Source organism: Diospyros lotus, chromosome 15 (genome assembly GCF_014633365.1).
Source record: "Diospyros lotus cultivar Yz01 chromosome 15, ASM1463336v1, whole genome shotgun sequence".
In the NCBI taxonomy this organism is placed as follows: domain Eukaryota; kingdom Viridiplantae; phylum Streptophyta; class Magnoliopsida; order Ericales; family Ebenaceae; genus Diospyros; species Diospyros lotus.
The window spans coordinates 22,924,893-22,945,059 of NC_068352.1; the positions used below are offsets into that span (position 1 = coordinate 22,924,893).

The following is a 20,167-nucleotide window of genomic DNA, read 5'->3' on the forward strand; positions in this document are numbered from 1 at the left end:
CTACTAATTGGATATAAATAAAAAGAATAATAATAGTATCAAAATCAATTGTCTAACTTGTTTGTTGAATTAATAAAAAAATAAAATATCAACATACATTATTACATAAATGTACAACCTATCATGTTTGATATATATAAAGTATACTCTTAATTCAAAATCTTAATACAAAATTCAAAGTATATTGATATAGGATCAAAATATAAACACATGCACAAGAGGAAAAAAATATTAGAATAACTTTAATTATAAAAATATTATATTAGGATAATAATATGCTTATAAAATCAATCAATTAATTAAAATGCTATACTAAAAGAATAATATATGTGTCATTTTAAAATTAATTGATGATTCATTGAATATACGTGCTATACTAATATATAAACTAATATGAATAATTGAGAAATTTCATAAAATTAAGATCAATAATTTATATAATTAAATTACTGGCTCAAATAAATTTGTTAAGTAACTAATTATAATCTTGTTATACAGAAAAAATATAGTTATTGTTCTATTTTTTAACGAATCATTTATTTTTCTATTTCAATGACTAATAAGATTATTAAATAAATTATAATTATAATATCAACGATTTAAATTGTTCCAATAGAATAAATCAACGAGTAGAGTGCTAGCCTAGCCTAATTAAATTGTTATGTAATCCTTTAATTCTATAATGTATCTATAATATTTAATGATATTAGTTAAATATATTCAATATGAATTAAGTATTTATAATCAAAAAATTATTTTACCATTTCAGATATTAATTAAGATAAACATATATTAGTAATGTACCTCGATCATATGAATTTCATTCACTTATTGTTTAGGATTACTTCAAAACCAAATTATTCTGAAAGAATTTTTAAAAGAAAATTGATTAAACAAACACAAATTAAAAATTATTATTAACTAATAAAAGGTCTTATTTTTAGTGTTAACTGTGTAATATATCAAGATTTTAAATTTTGATGTATTTTTCTTGGTTTCATCTTTTTACTTTAAGAATACTATTTATATTTAATTAATATATTAATGTCATTCTATCATATAATTGAGTAAGACAAGTATATAATCAATTGACACCTTAAGTGTTTATGTTTTAGTTCATTACAAATAAAACATTAATCAAGTACAATAAAGTCATGCATTAGTTGATTAATTTTAAGTCATAACAAATATTTTTATCAACATATTCTATTAATGATATATTGATATTATTTAATAATATAAAGTTTGATTATTTTATATTAAACAATATCTTTATAAAATTATGGATCATTTTATTAATGTATATTTATAAACAAACATATTCAAACTTATGAATTGTTTTATTAATGTGGTTATAAAAAAATATATTTAAAATTATGCATAATTTGATGAGTAAAAAGATCATGTTCGATATATACTATATAGACATTAATTTATAGGAAAATGTATAGTCTCATTATGTTTGTTTGATATATATATTATTAATCTTAATTCAAAATGTTATTAAGAAATTCAAAGTAAATACTAGAAACATATGCATGTAGTTTAAAAATAGAAATATATGCATGTAATTTAAAAATAGAAACATATGTATGTGAAGTGCTACTAAACTATAATGGATGAAAAAAAAACACTAATATTTTATATTTTAAAGAAAATGATTAATTAATTATGCCAAAACTCAAAGTTATTGAGTGAAATGACAAATATTAATTAATATATGCTAAATAAATACTTATGTAGAATTTAAAAAAATTATCATTAACTACTAAATCTATGTTAGAAATAGTTTTAAGTTTAAATATTATTAATGATAAATTATTTATTTTATATGTAAAATATATATGAATTATCTTTTAAACAATTACTTTATTTATTGAGTTTTATAATATTAAAATGTAAGTTTTTTTACATTTAATAAATATTATCGTTAACTATTGCATAGTTCATATATTTTTTATTTTTTTATACACATAAATATAAATTAATATTTTGGATTCATTTTAACTTAATATATATCAATTATTTATTTTTTTATTTATATTTAATTTTTTTAACTTGATATTGTTAATCTTAATATATGTATATATATTAAATTTGTTATATATTTTGGATTTTTTTAGTTTTGTATTTTTTTATTTTTTTATTTTGTCACTTAACATATTTTTTATATAATTTTTAATTAGAGACAGATTTAGAGAGAAAAAAATCCGTCTCTAATTCGAGATGGATATTAATCCTTCTTTGATTAGAGACAGATTAAAGTCTGTCTCTAATCAGAGAAGGATTAACATCCATCTCTAATTTGAGACGGATTTTTTTCATCTTAAAAAAATTCTTCTCAAAATTCATTTCAAATTCATCTCAAATTTGAGACGAAAAAAATCCATCCAAAAAATCTGTCTCTAAATTATTGTTTTCTTGTACTGACATTTATTCATTCAATAATATATCTTCATTGTGTAATATATCTATTCGATACTTAATTAATATGAAAAAATGTAAAATATAAAATTATATAGAATATAAAGTCCAAAATTAAATATATATAAATGTAAACTAAATCTAAAAGAAAAATCTTCTGACTACATAAAATAAACCACACTAAATATAATGAGCTTAACTTAATCTTACTCAGTTTGTATTCTTCTTTCTTATAATTATTAATCCATCATAATTTTTTATATTGTTAAATTATGACTAGAAGTACAAAAAAATAAAAAGACGTTAATGATAAAAGACTAATGACAATAAATTTAGTGGTTAATGTAATTATATTATTAATGACTAAATATATATAGTTTCCTTTGTTATAAGATAAATTTTTATGATAAACTGAATAAGTTATCATTAATATACCAATTTATTATCGTTATTGATTAAAATTTTTAATTCGAACAATGAAATAATATAAAAGAATTATTAAGATTTAATTAACATGTTATATATAATATTATTATTTTTATAAATTATTATACCTCTAATTATTTAATAATTAATTGTTTGAAAAAATAAAAATAAAAAAAAAATATTATAACAAACACCCCCCCGCCTCTTCTGGTTCTTTCCCTCCCCCTCTCTCTCAAGCGCATTTCTAGGCATCATCGATTGTGTGAAATCTGACCGTTCATTCGTAGATCCGATCACATTTTTATCGTGAAAGAAAACAATCCCGATTTATCACTACAAAAAAAAAAGAGGCATTAACGACCAAAAATTAACGACGACTTTAATTTTGGTCGTTAATATAGTATTAGTAATAACTAAATAAATCTCATCGTTAAAAGATAAATTTTAACGATAGCCTATATCAATCATCATTAAAAAAGAACTTTCTCATCGTTATTGATTAGAATTTTTATTTCTAACCATGAAATAATAAAAAAATTAAGATTTAACTAACATTATATAAGCAACTCCTAATATAATTATATTTTCTATAAATGCACAAATATAATTATTAAACTATTATAATTGAGCATTAGTTATTTATTGATAATAAGATATATTAAAAAATTATAATTAAGAAATTATATATCAAACAAATTTATTATATTTATTAGATTTATAATATAATTAAATTTTTAATTAATATTAATTTGAAATGCAATAATTTAAATTATTTTATTATCACATTTTAGATGATTACAATAAATTATTATTTAAAATATTTCATAATTTTCATAATTTAAATTATTTTATCAGCTATCATAATCTTAAATTATATTATTTTTATAAATTATATACTTTTTTATTTAATTATTAAATATTAAAAAAAAAAAACTAAGTGGAAATCCCACCCCCCCCCCCCCCCCCCCAAAACCAAAAAAAATCCCTAAATCCCTCTGTGTGTTCCCAAGTCGTCATCGCTCTAGCCCTGCCACTGCTGTTGCCACTCGCACCGTTGCCCCTACCACTGCCCATGCAAACAGGTTGTATATAAATAATTAGTGCTTTTCCTTGAATCTTACAAATTTTTTCGTTTGTGTATCATGGGTTCTATGGTTTATAGATCATATATGCTAAAACATGAATCACTCTTCTTCCCTTTCCTTCCATTGTACTTCCCAACTTATTATTATTATTATTATTATTATTATTATTATTATTATTATTATTATTATTATTGTTATTGTTGTTGTTGTTTTTTATTTTTCTTGGAGAGATAAAACATAAGAGTTAAAATTTATTTTCTTTATTTTTTATTTTATTTTTTATCCTCCCTATTGATTTTTGATTTCTAGCATATTATGTATTATAACTTATTTTAAGTGGTGTTCTTTTTATATGCAGGAATTGATTGTCATTGATGATCTTTTGTTTGCTTTGATTGGAGTTGAATGACGATACACTTCGAACAAAAGAGTACAAGGGAAAGATGATAATTTTATCTTTTAGGTTGATGCATCTATGGATTTAGCATTTCAAGTTAAAATATTCACTTTGTGAAACTCACATTTAAGACCTTTTGTCAGTAGCTATTATTCTGAATATTTTCTGCCTTGAATTTATTATTCTGGTTATTTTTACTTGTTTAATTTTATACCTTTCCATGCATAGCTTAAAAAGTTTATGTAGTTTCTTATTTAATTTTCAGTGAGCATGATTCATAGAGAAATTGGATGACTTAGATGAGTTCATATAATCTGTTATGTTATAAGAATAAAATAATCTGTATATTACACTGAGTGTACAATATAAGAGTATATATACGAGTATTTAAAGTTAATTACACTTGTTGTGACATAAATACAACAATTAATTTGTAGAATGAAAACGTCGTCTTCAAGTTGCTTGAACCTACAAAAATAAGAAAACAGTCAGAGGGTGCGGGGAGGTCCCCACGCAAACACTCCGACGCTTAAGTTAGGCATTGAGTATGATGAAAGAAACCGTATTGAAATAGTATCCAAAACCTTTTTTTCGTTCAAGAATGAATTATTTTCTATTTATAGAGAAATATGGAATGATTCAAAATGTAACAGAATTACAGATAACGCTTATCTTGATAGATGGTATTTATTTTATCCTTTTTAGGGATAAAATTTCTTAGGGATAATGCTTATCCAAATATGTCATAACCATTTTAGAATTTAGAATTCGTTATGGATAATTATCTATCATCTTCTTAGAATATTCAAAAGGATTTTTAAATGTTAGACTTATCATGTTTGCGCGCTTTGTGCGGGACCCCCCGCATATGGGAAATTTATACTTTTTAGCCCAAAAAGACATTTTGGGCTTTTGGGCTTACTTGACCCTTTAATGAGCTTTTTTACCTATGACACAACAACACTAATACCCATTACTTATCTTATTTAACACTCACCCTCAAACTGGAGCATATATATTGATCATGTCTAATTTGGTACAAATATAATTTACACGAGAACCTCTAAGCGACTTGGTGAGTAAATCGGCTAATTGATCGTTGGAACCCATATATGTTGTAACTATATCTCCAGAGAGCACCTTTTCTCTAACAAAATGGCAATCAATTTCAATATGCTTGGTTCTCTCGTGAAACACAGGATTAAAAATAATATGTATTGCAGTTTGATTATCACAAACCAATTGCATAGACTTAACCTGTGTAACTCCTAACTCCTCAATTAATCGTTTCAACCACACTAACTCACATGTTGTTACGGCCATTGCCCTATATTCAGCTTCTGCACTAGATCTGGCGACAATAGTTTGCTTCTTACTTTTCCAAGAGACTAAGTTTCCATCCACAAATATATAGTATCCAGATGTGGATCGCCTGTCACTAGGTGATCCTGCCCAATCAGCATCCGTATATCCCACAATCTGGTTGTGCCCATGATTTTGATACAATACACCTCAACTAGGGGCAGCCTTAATATATCGAAGAATACGAATCACTTCATCCTAGTGGCTATCACAAGGTGAATTTAAGAACTGACTTACCACACTCACAGTAAATAAAATATCAGGACGAGTGACTGTGAGGTAATTAAGTTTTCCAACTAGTCGACGGTAGCACGAGGTCGTGCGAGCTAGGCGGTGGCAGATCTGAGCTGCAACCGTGCTATTTGGGCTGTGGTGGATCTAGGGTTTGACTAGGGTTTGTAACTCTGATACCATGTTATGTTATGAGAATAAAATAATTTGTGTATTACACTAAGTGTACAATACAAGAATATATATATACAAGTATTTAAAGTTAATTACACTAATACCCCTTACTTATCTTATTTAACATAATCATTCTTATAACATTATGTTCTTACTTAAGGCTGAACTCCTTTGCAAATGGAATTTATTTTTTTGAACTGAAATTGTAGAAGTATTATCCCATAGCTTTGTTTCAATTTGATGTGATTTAGATTTTAGTTTGTTATTCGTAATTATTAATTTAAATTAATTGTGTTATAGAATTAGTATCTATGTTCATAGATTTAAAACTCCTAAATGGTTGGTGGAAAACAAGTCAAGTGCCTAATAAGGAAGTTTTTTAAATCAAGCTGTATGATATTAATAATGTTAGTCTTAGATGTTATCTAATTATTGGGCTTGATGCAGTTGTAATTACTCATTTCGTTTGAGATTTTATACTTTCAATTGATTACAAGTACTGTCACTGCAAGAATTGGCAAAACGGCTATTCCCATTGTGTGAGTGCTATTTGTTGATTAATCAATTTGTGGAATCAAGGTCTCTGTTCAAGACTTGTCTAGTTAACCATGCCTTTGCTGCTGCACTACGAGCACTCCTTCTAGTAGGTTTTCTGTGTTGCTTGAGTTTTATTGGATTTGGACAGTTTTTATTTTGTTTTCTTCACCTGTATGTAGATTATCTTATGTTGTATTCAGACACAAGTTCAAACATCATGCAAACACGTTTAAGTTGTCTTATTTCTGGAAAAATGAAAACTGTGGGCAAAGCCTGAAGTCATTCTCAACTAATGTTAGCTTAAGTTTAGAAGTGAAAAAGAAGGGAAAATATGGCCTAAATGATAAATTCTATCTTGTTTTATTTAATTCAAACTATCTAGATGCTCTAGTCAAAAGATTTCCTTGTTTGAGCCATGGTCCAGAAACTCTTCACTTCCTTTATGGCTTAGTCCATCACTAATGATAGATACCATTTTATCCTCCGTTGTGACCCGGCCGATTAATTTGCATCTCATGTGAAATCAGGAGCAGCTCTTATCTCTCTCTAACACATATATAGTTGGGCCTAGCATTTTGACCTTTGCTTCATTGATTAGCTAAAATATACATCTTTGAATTTTTCTCATTAGGATATGTTAGCAAATTCTTATACCAAGTTCAATTAGTCTTGAATCTTTTCTTGTATCTGCTCACTCCGCGACCATAACTCCTTTAATTTTGCTCCCTTTGGAGCTTTTCATTTTACTCTCATAGAATAGCTTTTGCCATATTTTGAATTGTAGCAAGTCATCTCATTCCATATTAGGTTTGCCTTACCTCTACAATTTAATCTCTTTTGTCATGCACTTCTTTTTCTCGAGAATAACTTATTTTTCATCTTTTAAATATTACTGTTTGATAATTAGGTTAATTTAATAATTAATTATATTTTAAAAAATACAAATATATTTATTTTAGTGACGCCATTCCATCGCTGTTTTTTAAATATACAATTAGGTTAATTTTTTAAATATTTCGTCGCTAAATTTAAAAAAAATACATTATTAGCAATGGAATATTTTGTCTCTAATCCATCGCTATTTTGTTTGGTCACCATATTGGACGATTGAATTAGAGTTGGAATAGCGACAAAAATTTTTATTGCTAAATTTAAAAAATTACATTTAGCGACGGAAAAAATTTCGTCACTAATCCGTCGCTAAATTAGGATCGGATCCATCGCTAGAAAAATTTACCGACAAACACTTTAGTGACAGATATGTTTCGTTGCTAATCTATCACTAAATTAATTCAGTAATGAATTTTTAGTATTTAGTGACGGAATATTTCTATCACTAAAACTCGAAATTCTTGTAATGTTCTCTCTCTAGAGAGAAACTCTAGAAGACTGATGTTATGTTACATTATAATCAACGTATCATTTAATTAATTATATTTATAGTAAGCGCATGGAGAAGGGCTTCATGGATCCCCACAAATTTCGTTCCTGCATTGACCATGCCTTCCATATGATACTTAAAGCTGCCAATTAATTAATTCACTCATACATCTATATATATATATATATATATCTTATTCATGCACGACTAAAACGTTATATTAATTTTTTTTATTTAAAAAAGGCTAATGTTATGTGTTTGTGTGTGTGTGTGTACATGCATGCATGCAACCAATCCATACTATGTAACACCACTTCAAAGTGGATTAGGAAGTTGTCTATTTCGGATATATAATGCCTTCTTCAGTTGTCTATTTTGGGTTGGGCCTCTCTCTCTCTCTTTTCCTTTGTCTTTATTTTTCTCCTCCTCCCCTTCGATGGTTGTTGCTACCGAAGCGGCTAATTAATGTTCCTATTGTACGATTGGTTTGTTTGGAGTCTTTTCTCTTTCATTGGGATAAAGGGCTGGCCAGATCCTTGCCTAGATCTGGTACGGCCCAACCTATCGGCCAGATGCGACCAGCCAGACTGCCGGCCTGATCCAACAGATCTAGATATGCTTTTTGCTCAGATGCAATAGTCTGGTCAGTTTTTTATTGGGATTTTGTTTATCGATCATTTGTCATTATTTAGGATTATTTGATCTTATGTAATGACTACTTTGAAGTATGATATTCTATTGTTAGACCATAATATTAGATTTTTGTTATTACAAGTTAAGATATGTGCAATTTTGACACATATAAATTTAAATAAAGATTGAGTCATTAAAATAGATTTACGTTAGTGAATGAATATGGAGTCATTAAGGTTAATAAAGATACGTTAACTCTAATCTTGATGCCTATGCTTTAAGTGTGATTAAAAATATATACTACAATAATTTTTGTGTGGATTTTGTTAGTATTTCTCGTGATGCAGATTTTGATAGTATTTGTTAGAGAGATTGAAGAAAGAATTCTGAATAATTCTATATTTGAATTTTGTGTCAAGGTGGAACTTGTTATACTCGTGATCGGAATTTAAATTTGTTTGTGATTAAGATTCATAATTTGACCTTAATTAGGATTTTGAATTTAACTGTGATTATGATGTTATCAAATTTGATTTTAATTGGGATTAATCTCATATAGAGAAATATTATATTTACTCATTTTCTTATCAAAATATAATTTTGTATACATTTATAGATTATTTTAGACTTATAAATAGATGTTCAATGCCTTGAAATTAGTACTATAATATCAATTTAGTTATATTTTATTTTTTCTGCTCATGAAAATCAATTTTTCACCTAAAATTCTGTGTTCATTTTGTGTGATTAATGGTTTGATCGTGATTTATTTTCGATCCAAAAATTAATCCCCATACCATTTAGATGCATGTGCAATGGGAACCCAAAGACCTAAAACTCGTGGGCATTAAAAATGTTTAAAACAGTTTTTGAATGCTCCATGAGATCTCAACTCTACTGCAGAAGACATTAGCTGCATTACGTCTGTATTGGAGCTCAATTCCAAGCGGCAAAGTAATTGAAATAATGAATGTGAGAGCGAGAGAGCGGTGGGAGAGAGAGGCAGATTCATCCATCCATATATGCATGGTTCAGGCTACTACACGAAGCTACTAGACGGAGATGGCCTCACAGTTTAAAAGAAAGCATTAAATCTGATTTGACAGTCTCAACCACCAATTCTGTTCTCATGACCCCAAAAAAAACATATGATGGAAATACCTTTATAATCTTTTCTGTTTTTTTTTTTTTTTTTTCTTTCCTAACAGGCGAATGTTGATGACATGAGAAAGGTTACCCTAATGTTAAATCTTACTTAGCGAAAACAGAAGAAAGATTACCCTAATGTTGTATGCTTAATGACACTACCATAGTAATTTCAATAAAAAAAAAACCATATCCAAAAATAGTGCTATCATACCATATACCTTCAAATTCTCAGTAACAAAATGAATATTTTATTCAATACAATATTGAATATTGCTATAAACTGTATCATATAAAGGTTTTAATTGTGGATAAAATTTTCGTTTAGATCGAGCTCTCTCTAGGGCTCCAAAACCTCTCTTCGGCATCTTTGTCGAACGGTTCTCTGTCGTTGGCAATCGGACTACAAATGTGGTGGGCATTTCGTAAGTGAAGGCGGTAATTGGTTGCAGATGGTTGCTGTAGGCTTAACAATGGCAGGGTGGTCAGATTTATTTTAGGATTTGAGTGTGTTTTAGATGGAGGTCAGTTGTTAGGCCTATTTGTTTGGGCCTGGTCTTCCATCTTGTCTCGTTTAATTAAGCCTTTGGTAATACCAATTTTGATGATATTATCATGTTTTAAAGAATGAACCAAACGTGATTGATTTTGATGGCATTACCGTTACCATGCTTTATTGTGGATTTTTGGCCTAAGTTCTGTCTTTGGTGCGTATCCTTATTGGGACAATTTATCTTTAAGTAGCCAGTACCTGTAATTCGTCACTCCGTCAATGCACTCTCTCTCTCTCTCTCTCTCTCTCTCTCTCTCTTTCTAACACATTTATTCTTTGATCTTTTTATTTTTTTTAATAATGAAGACACACAATTATTACATTTCAAATATATATGCATTAGTTGGTAAATTGATGATGCTCATATAACTCACAAATTATGTGTATAAATTATGGATGAGCTTGTCTTTGGAGAAAGTGATGATAGATAGTTTCTTATCACCAGGCCAACTAAATGGCAAGGCTTTTTTTTGTTTTTTATTTATTTTTCAACATATATATGTAATACAAAAAATAAATTATGTTATAACTTGTTCATTAGGTGAGATAAATTAACCATACATACTGCCTTCTTAATCTCGTTTGAGTCATCAACATAATGATTATTCAGATGTCACTAATCCTCCTCTTAAATTTATGAATCTTATATGAACACTACTTATATAGCTAAAAAATAATAAACTCAAATTTAAGAGAGTCTTCAAATTATCATGGATACAATGAGTGTGTAATTAATGCAAGTGTGGAATAAAATTTTTTGCTCATTCTTTCTACCAATTCAATCCAAACAATAAGATAACAAGTTCCAGTGTATAGGTCGAGCGGTTGGACAAGCAATATGTAACATTCACACTGTTGGATCGTGAATTCGATTCTCATCCTGTACAGTGAGACAAAGTCTCACACCTGCGATTTACTTTATTTGCCAAAATCGAGAGCACAAGCGACAAGGATCACTCAAGGACGGTCATCCCAATAAGACAACAATAATACAATATTGGCCATCGATCATCTAAACTTGTGGATGAGAAATGAAGTCAAGTATGTGTGTGTGTGTGTGTACTTAAAGGCAAAGATATGGGGGAAGTATTGGTAATAGTTAAATCTTAAGTTGCACGGAAATGCATTTGGGTGTCGTTTTGGTGTTTCTGAACCATTTCACGTTTCGAAGATGGCATCGACTCATCGGCCATTCCGATTCCATCGCTCACTCACGTTGCTATTTCAGGTGCTTTCTCGCCGTCGACCATTGATCTGTCACTTCGTATTTCGTCGCTTTGGACATCGGTCGCCCGTCGATCTGCTTGGTATTTTGTTTCTAATCTATTTATATTAAAATTAAATTAGTTTTAAATTAATCAATTTTTTTCAATAATATTGCATTTACACTAAAATTTTGATTTTGGCTAATTTGGAATATGGCATATGATTATATGAATATCTTAAAGTAAATAGCATATTGCATATCAGTTTGGAATATGACATATGAATATCTTAAAGTTAATTTTTTATATCAAAAATTATATTTTAAAAAAAAAATTATATTTTTTAAATTTATATTTTATTTGCGTTTCTATTTCTTACTATTTTAGAAAAGAAAAATGTTATATGTACATTATTATATACACTTTGTACTACATAATGATACTAAAATATCTAAAATACCCCTCACCTGAAACGGCGTAAAACGGTGATGCGTTTAACTAAAATATTCTTCACTCAAAATGGTAAAATGTTGAGTAAGGCGAGGAGGTGTCAAAGATATTTTTGTCGTATGTAATCTAAAATATACGTAATAATATGCCTATTACATTATCGTTGTAGGAAAACGTGTTTCAGGCATTTGCCTATCGTATCGGAAACTTTTCGTTTTCCGTGCTATCTTGGTTAAATCAATGGCTCCACGAGACCACTTTTTTGTATAAATACATGGGGAAGGGGAGGAAGAGGAAGAGCGACGACGGAAGGCGGTGGCGGATGAACCTCTGAAGAGCATCGGATCATTATTAGATACAGGCTGCGGAGATATATAAGAATATGGAGTGTGAGCCGCCGGTGAGCCCAACCGGGCAGTACTTCAGCAGCTCCGCCATGTCCCTCTGCATCCTGGCTGTTCTGGAATCCGAAATTCCCATTGATGACTCCCAAACTCTCTCTCTCCTCAACCATGTCTTCCTTCCCATCAACCCCCGCTTTTCCTCCATCATGGTACGATCTCGCTCTCTCTATATAGCACTTATATATCATTGCAGATAGTTACTATGAGAAATCAAAAAGAAAACAAGACACAGAAAATTTAAATGTGGCTTAATATATATACAAATGATATCAGAATCATGCATTCTTAAAAGTAAGATTAGAATTGCCTAACAATATCTATTATATATTATAGAAACAAAATAACCCATTTGCTTTATAAAGCATTATTAGATTCTTAAGTGACTTAAACTTAGGATCACCACGTCAGACAGAGTAAGAGTAATTTTAAGTTTTTAGGACATAAATCAAGTGATTAGATCATGATAAGTTAAGATTTACACCAATAAATCTTGAGTTTAATTTTTTTAATCCTGTGTAATAAAATAAAATCTCTACTTAATTTTTTTTTTTTTTTGTCCAAATCAAAGGTGCTAGCAGTGAAAGATAGCGCAAGGATGATAATGGCAAAAGTAACTTTATGATTAGGCCAACCTTACTATCTTCATTTATGGTTATTACTAAACCCAAAAATAAAAAATGTTGATTTAAGATAAACTTAAAAACAAATAAAAACTAAAGTTGCAATCACCGTACACGCCGGTTTTAAAAGGGAGTCTTTATTTGATATAATTAACATCTTTTTCACTCTTGTGTGCAAATTACGATCACCCAACGGCATTTCTACTGTTCATTTGCGAATCTGTGATCATGCAATATCAGGTTGCCGACAAGAAAGGAGCCAAAAAATGGAAGAGGGTTGAAGTGAAGCTGGAAGACCACATTAAGGTGCCTCGTTTTCCGGTCGGAATGTCGCCGGAGTTCTATGACGGCTGCTTTGACGACTACTTGTCGACGATAGCCTTGGAGCAGATTCCACCAAACCGACCGTTATGGGAAGTTCATATCATCAAGTACGCCACGAGCAACGCCGCCGGGAACTGGGTGTTCAAGCTTCACCATTCGCTCGGCGATGGCTATTCTCTGATGGGAACACTTCTCTCTTGCTTGCAGAGAGCTGACAATCCGTCTCTTCCTTTAACTTTTCCTTCTATTCGATCGAATTCAAAGCAAAAAGATGGGAAGATCAGAAGCGTCTTCAAAGTTGTGCCTCGAGTTTTATCTAAGCTTGCCAATACTGTGTTGGATTTAGGGTTCGGTTTGATGAAGAGTAATTTTGTTGAAGATGGCCGGACTCCAATCCGATCAGGTGAAGATGTTCAGTTTCGGCCGATCACAGTAACCACTTTAATGTTTTCCCTTGATCAGATCAAACAAATCAAAGCCAAGCTTGGAGTGGTAAGAACTAATGTTGTTTACTCTTATAGTAATGTAAATTATATCTACCTATGCTACACTCAGACAAAAATAAATAATAATAATAATAATCTATATGTTCTTATGTAAATATTTTATACTAAATAACAATTAACATCCTTAGCAAATTAAAAAAAAAAATAACAAGATGTAATATTTCTTTAATTAATTAAAAATTAATTTGATGGGTTGAAAACCAGCATATATAATAAAGTCATAAACTTTTCTAATATTCACTTTTCTTATAAAAAGTCTGCGAATAATATAATTTCAATCAATTGACAGACAGTAAACGATGTGATAGTGGGAGCAGTATTCCTAGGAACTCGGTTGTACATGCAAGCAGAAAGTCAGGAGCAAGGGAACGCAGCCTCCACGGCGCTGGTGGTGCTCAACACCAGGGCCGTTGGTGTGGGTTACAACTACAAGACGGTGAGCGAGATGGTGAAGCCGAACGCTGAGATGCCATGGGGCAACCACTTCACCTTCTTACAGGTCGCCATTCCAAAGCTGAGTTCCTTGAAGTCATCCAACCCCACCAGCTTTGTCATCAAAACTCATAGCATTATCAAGAGGAAGAGGAACTCCGCCACCGTTTTCATCACTGCTTGGCTATTGGAGAAGCTAAGAAAATTCAGGGGCCCAGAGGTATGTCCTCCTCACCCACCCTTCCTAGATCGCATTCGCATGACAAGCTCGTAATTATTTGCTTAAAATCAAATTTCCCAAATAAACCCATTAACTTTTTGTCACTTGGATTTGGTTTTTTTTTTTTTTTTTAGTTTTAACATTACCCAAAATGCATGCTTATTTGACAAAAATACTCTTAAATTTTTTTATCTTATTAATTTACAAACATGTCATTCACTATAAAAGCCCTCCCTGTAAATTATACTTCATTATTTTTTTTTATTATTATCACTTCAACAACTTTGTTTTTCAGGGAGGAAAATGCTTTTGTTTTTCAGTGGACTAGTATAAATTGTCCGGCAATGTTAATTTAAAGAAATATATTTTTTATTTTTAAATAAAATGTATATTTTTAGTTTATTATTTTTAAAAAAATAATTTTATTAATTTATAAAATATTTCAAAATATGATATATTTATCACTAATTAATAAGATTGTTTCAAGGCTAAAAATAATATGTATTAAATGAATATTATGTAAAAATAAAAATAAAAACATTTTTAATGAAAAAAATAAAAGTTCAAATATTAAGTTCCAAATTTTTTATTTATATTATTCCGTGTCAAATTTTTATTTTGTTTCTTTTTCACAATTAAGTAAAAAAAATATATTAAATTTAAATTACAAAGATATATATAAAACTAAACCTAATCCTAGTGGTATGCAATTTAAAAGGCAACTTATGTACTTTATGTCTCATAATGGTCTAACTCATAATTTAAATTTGATCTGTTTAAATCAGTTTGATATTAAATGTAGATCTAATTACCCAAACTTGAATTTAGATCTAATTACATACAGCATAAATGCTCTAGATTAGATAATAAATTAAATAAATAATATTTAGTATATTTCATATTTAATATTATATATTACATTTTTTATAGGATCCATCTGATCGACTATCTATAGTTAAATCATTTATAATATATGTAATTGAATTCATATTTAACTTTAGATATCCATTGATAAATATAAGATAGACAAATCGCCTATAAAATTAACATCTTTAAATTTAGGTTTAATTTGATGTCTTGTAGCTTAAACTTGACATGTTTTCATTAGTTAATTGTGAAAAAAATAAAATAATATGGTAAAAATGAGGGCTAAATAATGCAAATTTGTGTACAAAATAAAAAATTTGGTCAGCCCTAAATTTTTAAAAATTAGACAAATTTGATACCCATGGTAAGTCAATTAATGGTACAGATCCGAGAATAACAACAATCAGGGTCTAAGGATAGCAAACATGATTTTGAAAATTTATATACTCAACTGATAACAAGAAAAAAAGAAAAAAATAATTATTAAATTTGATATTCATTAAGTATAATATATAGGTGCCAAATTTCCTTTTTAAGCTTAATATCGTATTTGAATCCTTAACCAAATATAGTCGTACAGGTAGCAGCTCAATATGTGTACAAGACGATGAAAAATTCTAGCATGGCATTGTCCAATTTGATTGGACCGGTTGAACAAATGGCGCTCGCTAATCACCCCATTAAAGGATTATACTTCACTTTGGCCGGCAGTCCAGAGGTACACACCCCCAACTCCCCCATGTCTTATACTTCAAAATGCAATGTGTTCGTTTTCAGGTACATGTCAAGTGATTGAGTCATGATAAACTGTGATTCATATCAGTAGATCATAGATTCGACGCTTTGTTCTACAAAGTGAGATAAAATCTGTACTTACAATTTATCTCCTCTGCCAAAATTAAGGATACGAGCGGCGGAGAATTACGCAAGAACAGTAATAGTACAATGTGTTCCCGCTTACGAACATAGCACAGTGATAAAACACTTATAGTTTCACATAGAGTATTGAGATTTGAATTAGTGCAACAATTTAAAAGATAGAATTATTACTATAAGAAAGCTTTTAATTGGAATGTAACAGTAAAATTGGAAGACAAGTCTCACGTGGATTAAGTCGAATGTATAGGTCTGACTGTGTATACACTATGACCGCATCTGGATTTATTCAAGTGGTGTCTTAGGGGAGAAGTTCACCTGCCCTGAGAATTAGTCTAGCAAAATTCAGACACCCCTATATTAATAAAAAAAGATAAAAAATACAATGTATTCGATATATAATTACAGTTACTAACACGACTGATTCTGATTTACAGGCGAGTGCAGTAACAATGATGAGTTATGTTGGGAAGCTAAGGGTGGCCATTCGCATGGAGAAGGGTTTCATGGATCCCCACAAGTTCAGTTGCTGCGTTGAGACAGCCTTTCATATGATACTTAAAGCTTCCAATTAGTTCATTCACATATAATTAATTAAGCACTATTAAGTTACAGCTTATATTATGTACCACACGATGCAATATAACAAAGTGGATTACAAAAAGGAGTTAAGTTGATGCAATACATCAAAGTGGATTAAAATATGTAGTTAAGTTGAAGTTGAATTTAAAGTAGAAGTTACTACAAATGTAAGATTCTGTCTTTTGTTGGCGATATATTGTTTCTTTTGAAGCAAACAGCCAATTAAGTTAATTATTATGTTGATTAGGAGTGTTATGTTGGTCACGTCAAATATGTTGCCCGATGTAGACTTGCGGGGGTTGGGTATGTGGATTCCACCCCTATTGAACCCGGTCTCTCAATTTGCTCACATAGAACAAATGTTATATTAAAAGGTAGATGAGATTTTACTTTAAAAGAGTGTACTTATTTTGTTAAAAATATGAATAGTCAACAATCAACACTACAGGCAAAATAATAATAAAATAAAGAGTTTTGGTCGTGAGTGTTTTTTGAGTATTCATTAAGGTGCGTTTAATATATTTTATTTTTAGTATTTAAATATTTTTATTAATTAGTAAAATATTTTAAAATATAATATATTTATTATCAATTAATAAAAAAAACTAGATATAAAAAAAATATACTAAATGTTGCTTAACAATAAAATATTATTGTTTTTAGTTGTTTTTTTATTATTTTTAAAAGTATTATTTAATAAAATATTATTGTGTTTATAAAATGTAATTATTTTTTTAAAAAGTAGGTTAAGTTGTTTTTTAACAAAAGTACATGACTCCATGTTTTTTTTAAAAATCACAAAAACTTTTAATTAGCTTAACAATAATTAATATATTATTTACTTTTATAACCATTCTTTTACATAACTTTATAAAATAATTATTTAAGATAAATTACATTATTAGTCTCTAAACTTTGTCTTTTCATAACAAACTGGTCGCTCTTCCTTTAATTTTTGTCACCACAATAACTAAATTTTAATTATTATTATAATTCAAACCTTATTTTGATTTGTTATCAAACTATATTAACAAAAACTAACACATTGATATCAATTCAAAAATCAATTAAAGGCCAATTTGATTGCACTTATTTTTTACGAAAAATGAGTATTTTCCACCCAAGTTCTAACTTTTGCAGTATTTGATTGTACTTATTTTCTAGGGAAATTAAGTTCCCATTTTTGGTCACGTGATGCTATTTTCTTGCTTTTGCGGGAAATGATTTTCCTAGAAGGGGTTTGTTTTCTATTTCCAGGCAATTCAATCACCGCGCGCACAGCACATTCGCTTCTGTCCACCTCGATTTCTCTAGTTTCTCTCTCATTCGAGCCGGCTCCATCCCTTTCATCTTCGTCGCCATCCATCCCCGAAGTCGAGCCCCGACTCTGGCTTCGTCGCCATCTCCGACTTCCTGTGAGTCGCCATCCACCGCTGAAAACGAGCTTGGTATTGGGCTTCGTCGCCATTTCCACAAGAAACAGAGAAAGAGACTCACAGTGACGACTGCAACGATGGGGTTGGAGGAGCCGATGGTGTAGAAGATCGACGATGGGGTTGGAGGAGCCAATGGCGAGAATCTAGTTGTTGGCCATGGTCGTCGGAGATTGATGCTGACCTAGAAGATCGACGATAAGGTTGTCAGCTCGATCTTCTGCACCTTCAGAAATGCCTAGCAACGACGATGGCGGGAGGGAGACGCAGAAAAGAGACAGAGAGGGTGAGAAAGTGGGTTTGGGGGTGAGAGAATGGGTTTTGTAATTTTCGGGTTTATTTTTATTTTATTTTATTGCTATATTTCATCACAAATTAAATATATAAAGAGTGTTTATTATTATTTTTAATTTTTTGTGATAAATATAAATGTATAGAAATGAAAAATAAAAATTATTAAATTATATAAAAAATATTACCAATCAAACAGCAAAAGATGGAAAATAATATCATTTAAAAAGGTAAAAAATTTATACCAATCAAACAGATTAAATTTCTAATTTTTAGGAATTTATTTTCCCTGTAATTCAAATATCTAGAATTCATTTTCTTTCCACCCAAATTCCACCCTTGCAATCAAATGCACATTTAATGTTAAATTTAAATGCCCCTTCGTTGCCATAAAACATATTTAAATATTATATATATATGTATTTAATGCTTAGATTTGATGTTTAAATTATAAATTTAAATATTTGATAAGTATTTGATATTTAAATATTTAATATATATATAAATAAATTATAATTAAAAATAAAAATACATTTGTTGTCGTATAATTTTATTGTTGGGTACTTGGGATCATTTTAAAAGGATTAGTGTAATTTTTAGAATGTGAACAGTACTATCTATAATTTATCTAAATTTTAAGGGTACCGGTTAAAATTTTCTCTATTTATTTAAATTTGAACCCCACACTTTAATGATCCACTCCATTTTTATAAATTAGAGAATTTTTTTAAAATAAATTAACAACTTCCCTAATTGGGGGAGGGGAGTGGTACACCAAAAGCCCTAAAACGTAGCCCAAAAAGAGTTTTAACCCATCTTCTTATGGACAATATTCTTGGAATTACTATTTTTACGCAATCCATCATTTGTGTATTCAATTTCTCAAGAAGTCGTCATGTTTAAACTTGTAATGATTCTATTTTTTTAATTCTAATAAAAGTTCTATATGTCTAAGTATTTTGTCTTATTCATAAATTATGCATACATGATAATAAGTAATTTTTGATAAATTTAAAAATAACAATAAAATGTCAATTTAACCTTTGTAATGTGGCACTTAAACTAATCCTTTAACTAAGATCTCATATTTTCATATTGTTGTGGGATGCCTTAAAAAATTCTTCTAAATTTTTAATCAATTTTCAAGTTCATTATCCCCCAAACAACTTTCGAGACGAGAGCCTCTCGAATCCCTGTTAGGTACTCCGAGACCAGCTTAACATGCATCATTTTTGCTAAAGTACAATGACACACCTTTTGGGGTTTCTTAGACCAAAGCCATTCGATGGCCCAAAACATCTTTGGGACCACTCGAAGACAACCATCGGTGTGCTTCACCTCGGAAGACTTCTCCAAACCCTCCCACCTTATCCAATGGGTCTCTCTAGAAGAGTTTTCCAACTCAACCATTTTGCCTATAAATAAACGTCTCCTTAAAGGAAAAATGACCTTTTTTTTTTTGACTCAAATCTTTCAAACGTCTAAGACTCTTTTGGGACAAATAGATTTTACTAGACTCTCAGACCTTTTTGGCAATAGCTTTTTTGGATTCTCCCTTAGACTATTATCCCAACTTTCTCGAGCCATTCGGTTGTCACTCTATAGAAC

General features: G+C 29.6%; 1 protein-coding gene across 1 annotated transcript; it reads left to right on the top strand.

The window, feature by feature from the left end:
• The first annotated feature begins 12,327 nt into the window (after nucleotides 1-12,327).
• LOC127791640 (wax ester synthase/diacylglycerol acyltransferase 7-like) lies at nucleotides 12,328-16,828 on the top strand. The gene is made up of 5 exons (XM_052321620.1): nucleotides 12,328-12,557; nucleotides 13,269-13,844; nucleotides 14,148-14,510; nucleotides 15,958-16,095; nucleotides 16,691-16,828. Exons 1-5 carry the CDS (start codon nucleotides 12,387-12,389, stop codon nucleotides 16,826-16,828), a joined length of 1,386 nt encoding a protein of 461 aa, XP_052177580.1. The 5' UTR covers nucleotides 12,328-12,386.
• The last annotated feature ends 3,339 nt before the right edge of the window (nucleotides 16,829-20,167 follow it).

Coding starts and splice junctions, on each gene's coding strand:
- LOC127791640 (XM_052321620.1), top strand. CDS start 12,387: ATGGAGTGTGAGCCGCCGGTGAGCCCAACCGGGCAGTACTTCAGCAGC. Junction 12,558..13,268: donor CCCGCTTTTCCTCCATCATG/GTACGATCTCGC, acceptor ATGCAATATCAG/GTTGCCGACAAGAAAGGAGC. Junction 13,845..14,147: donor TCAAAGCCAAGCTTGGAGTG/GTAAGAACTAAT, acceptor ATCAATTGACAG/ACAGTAAACGATGTGATAGT.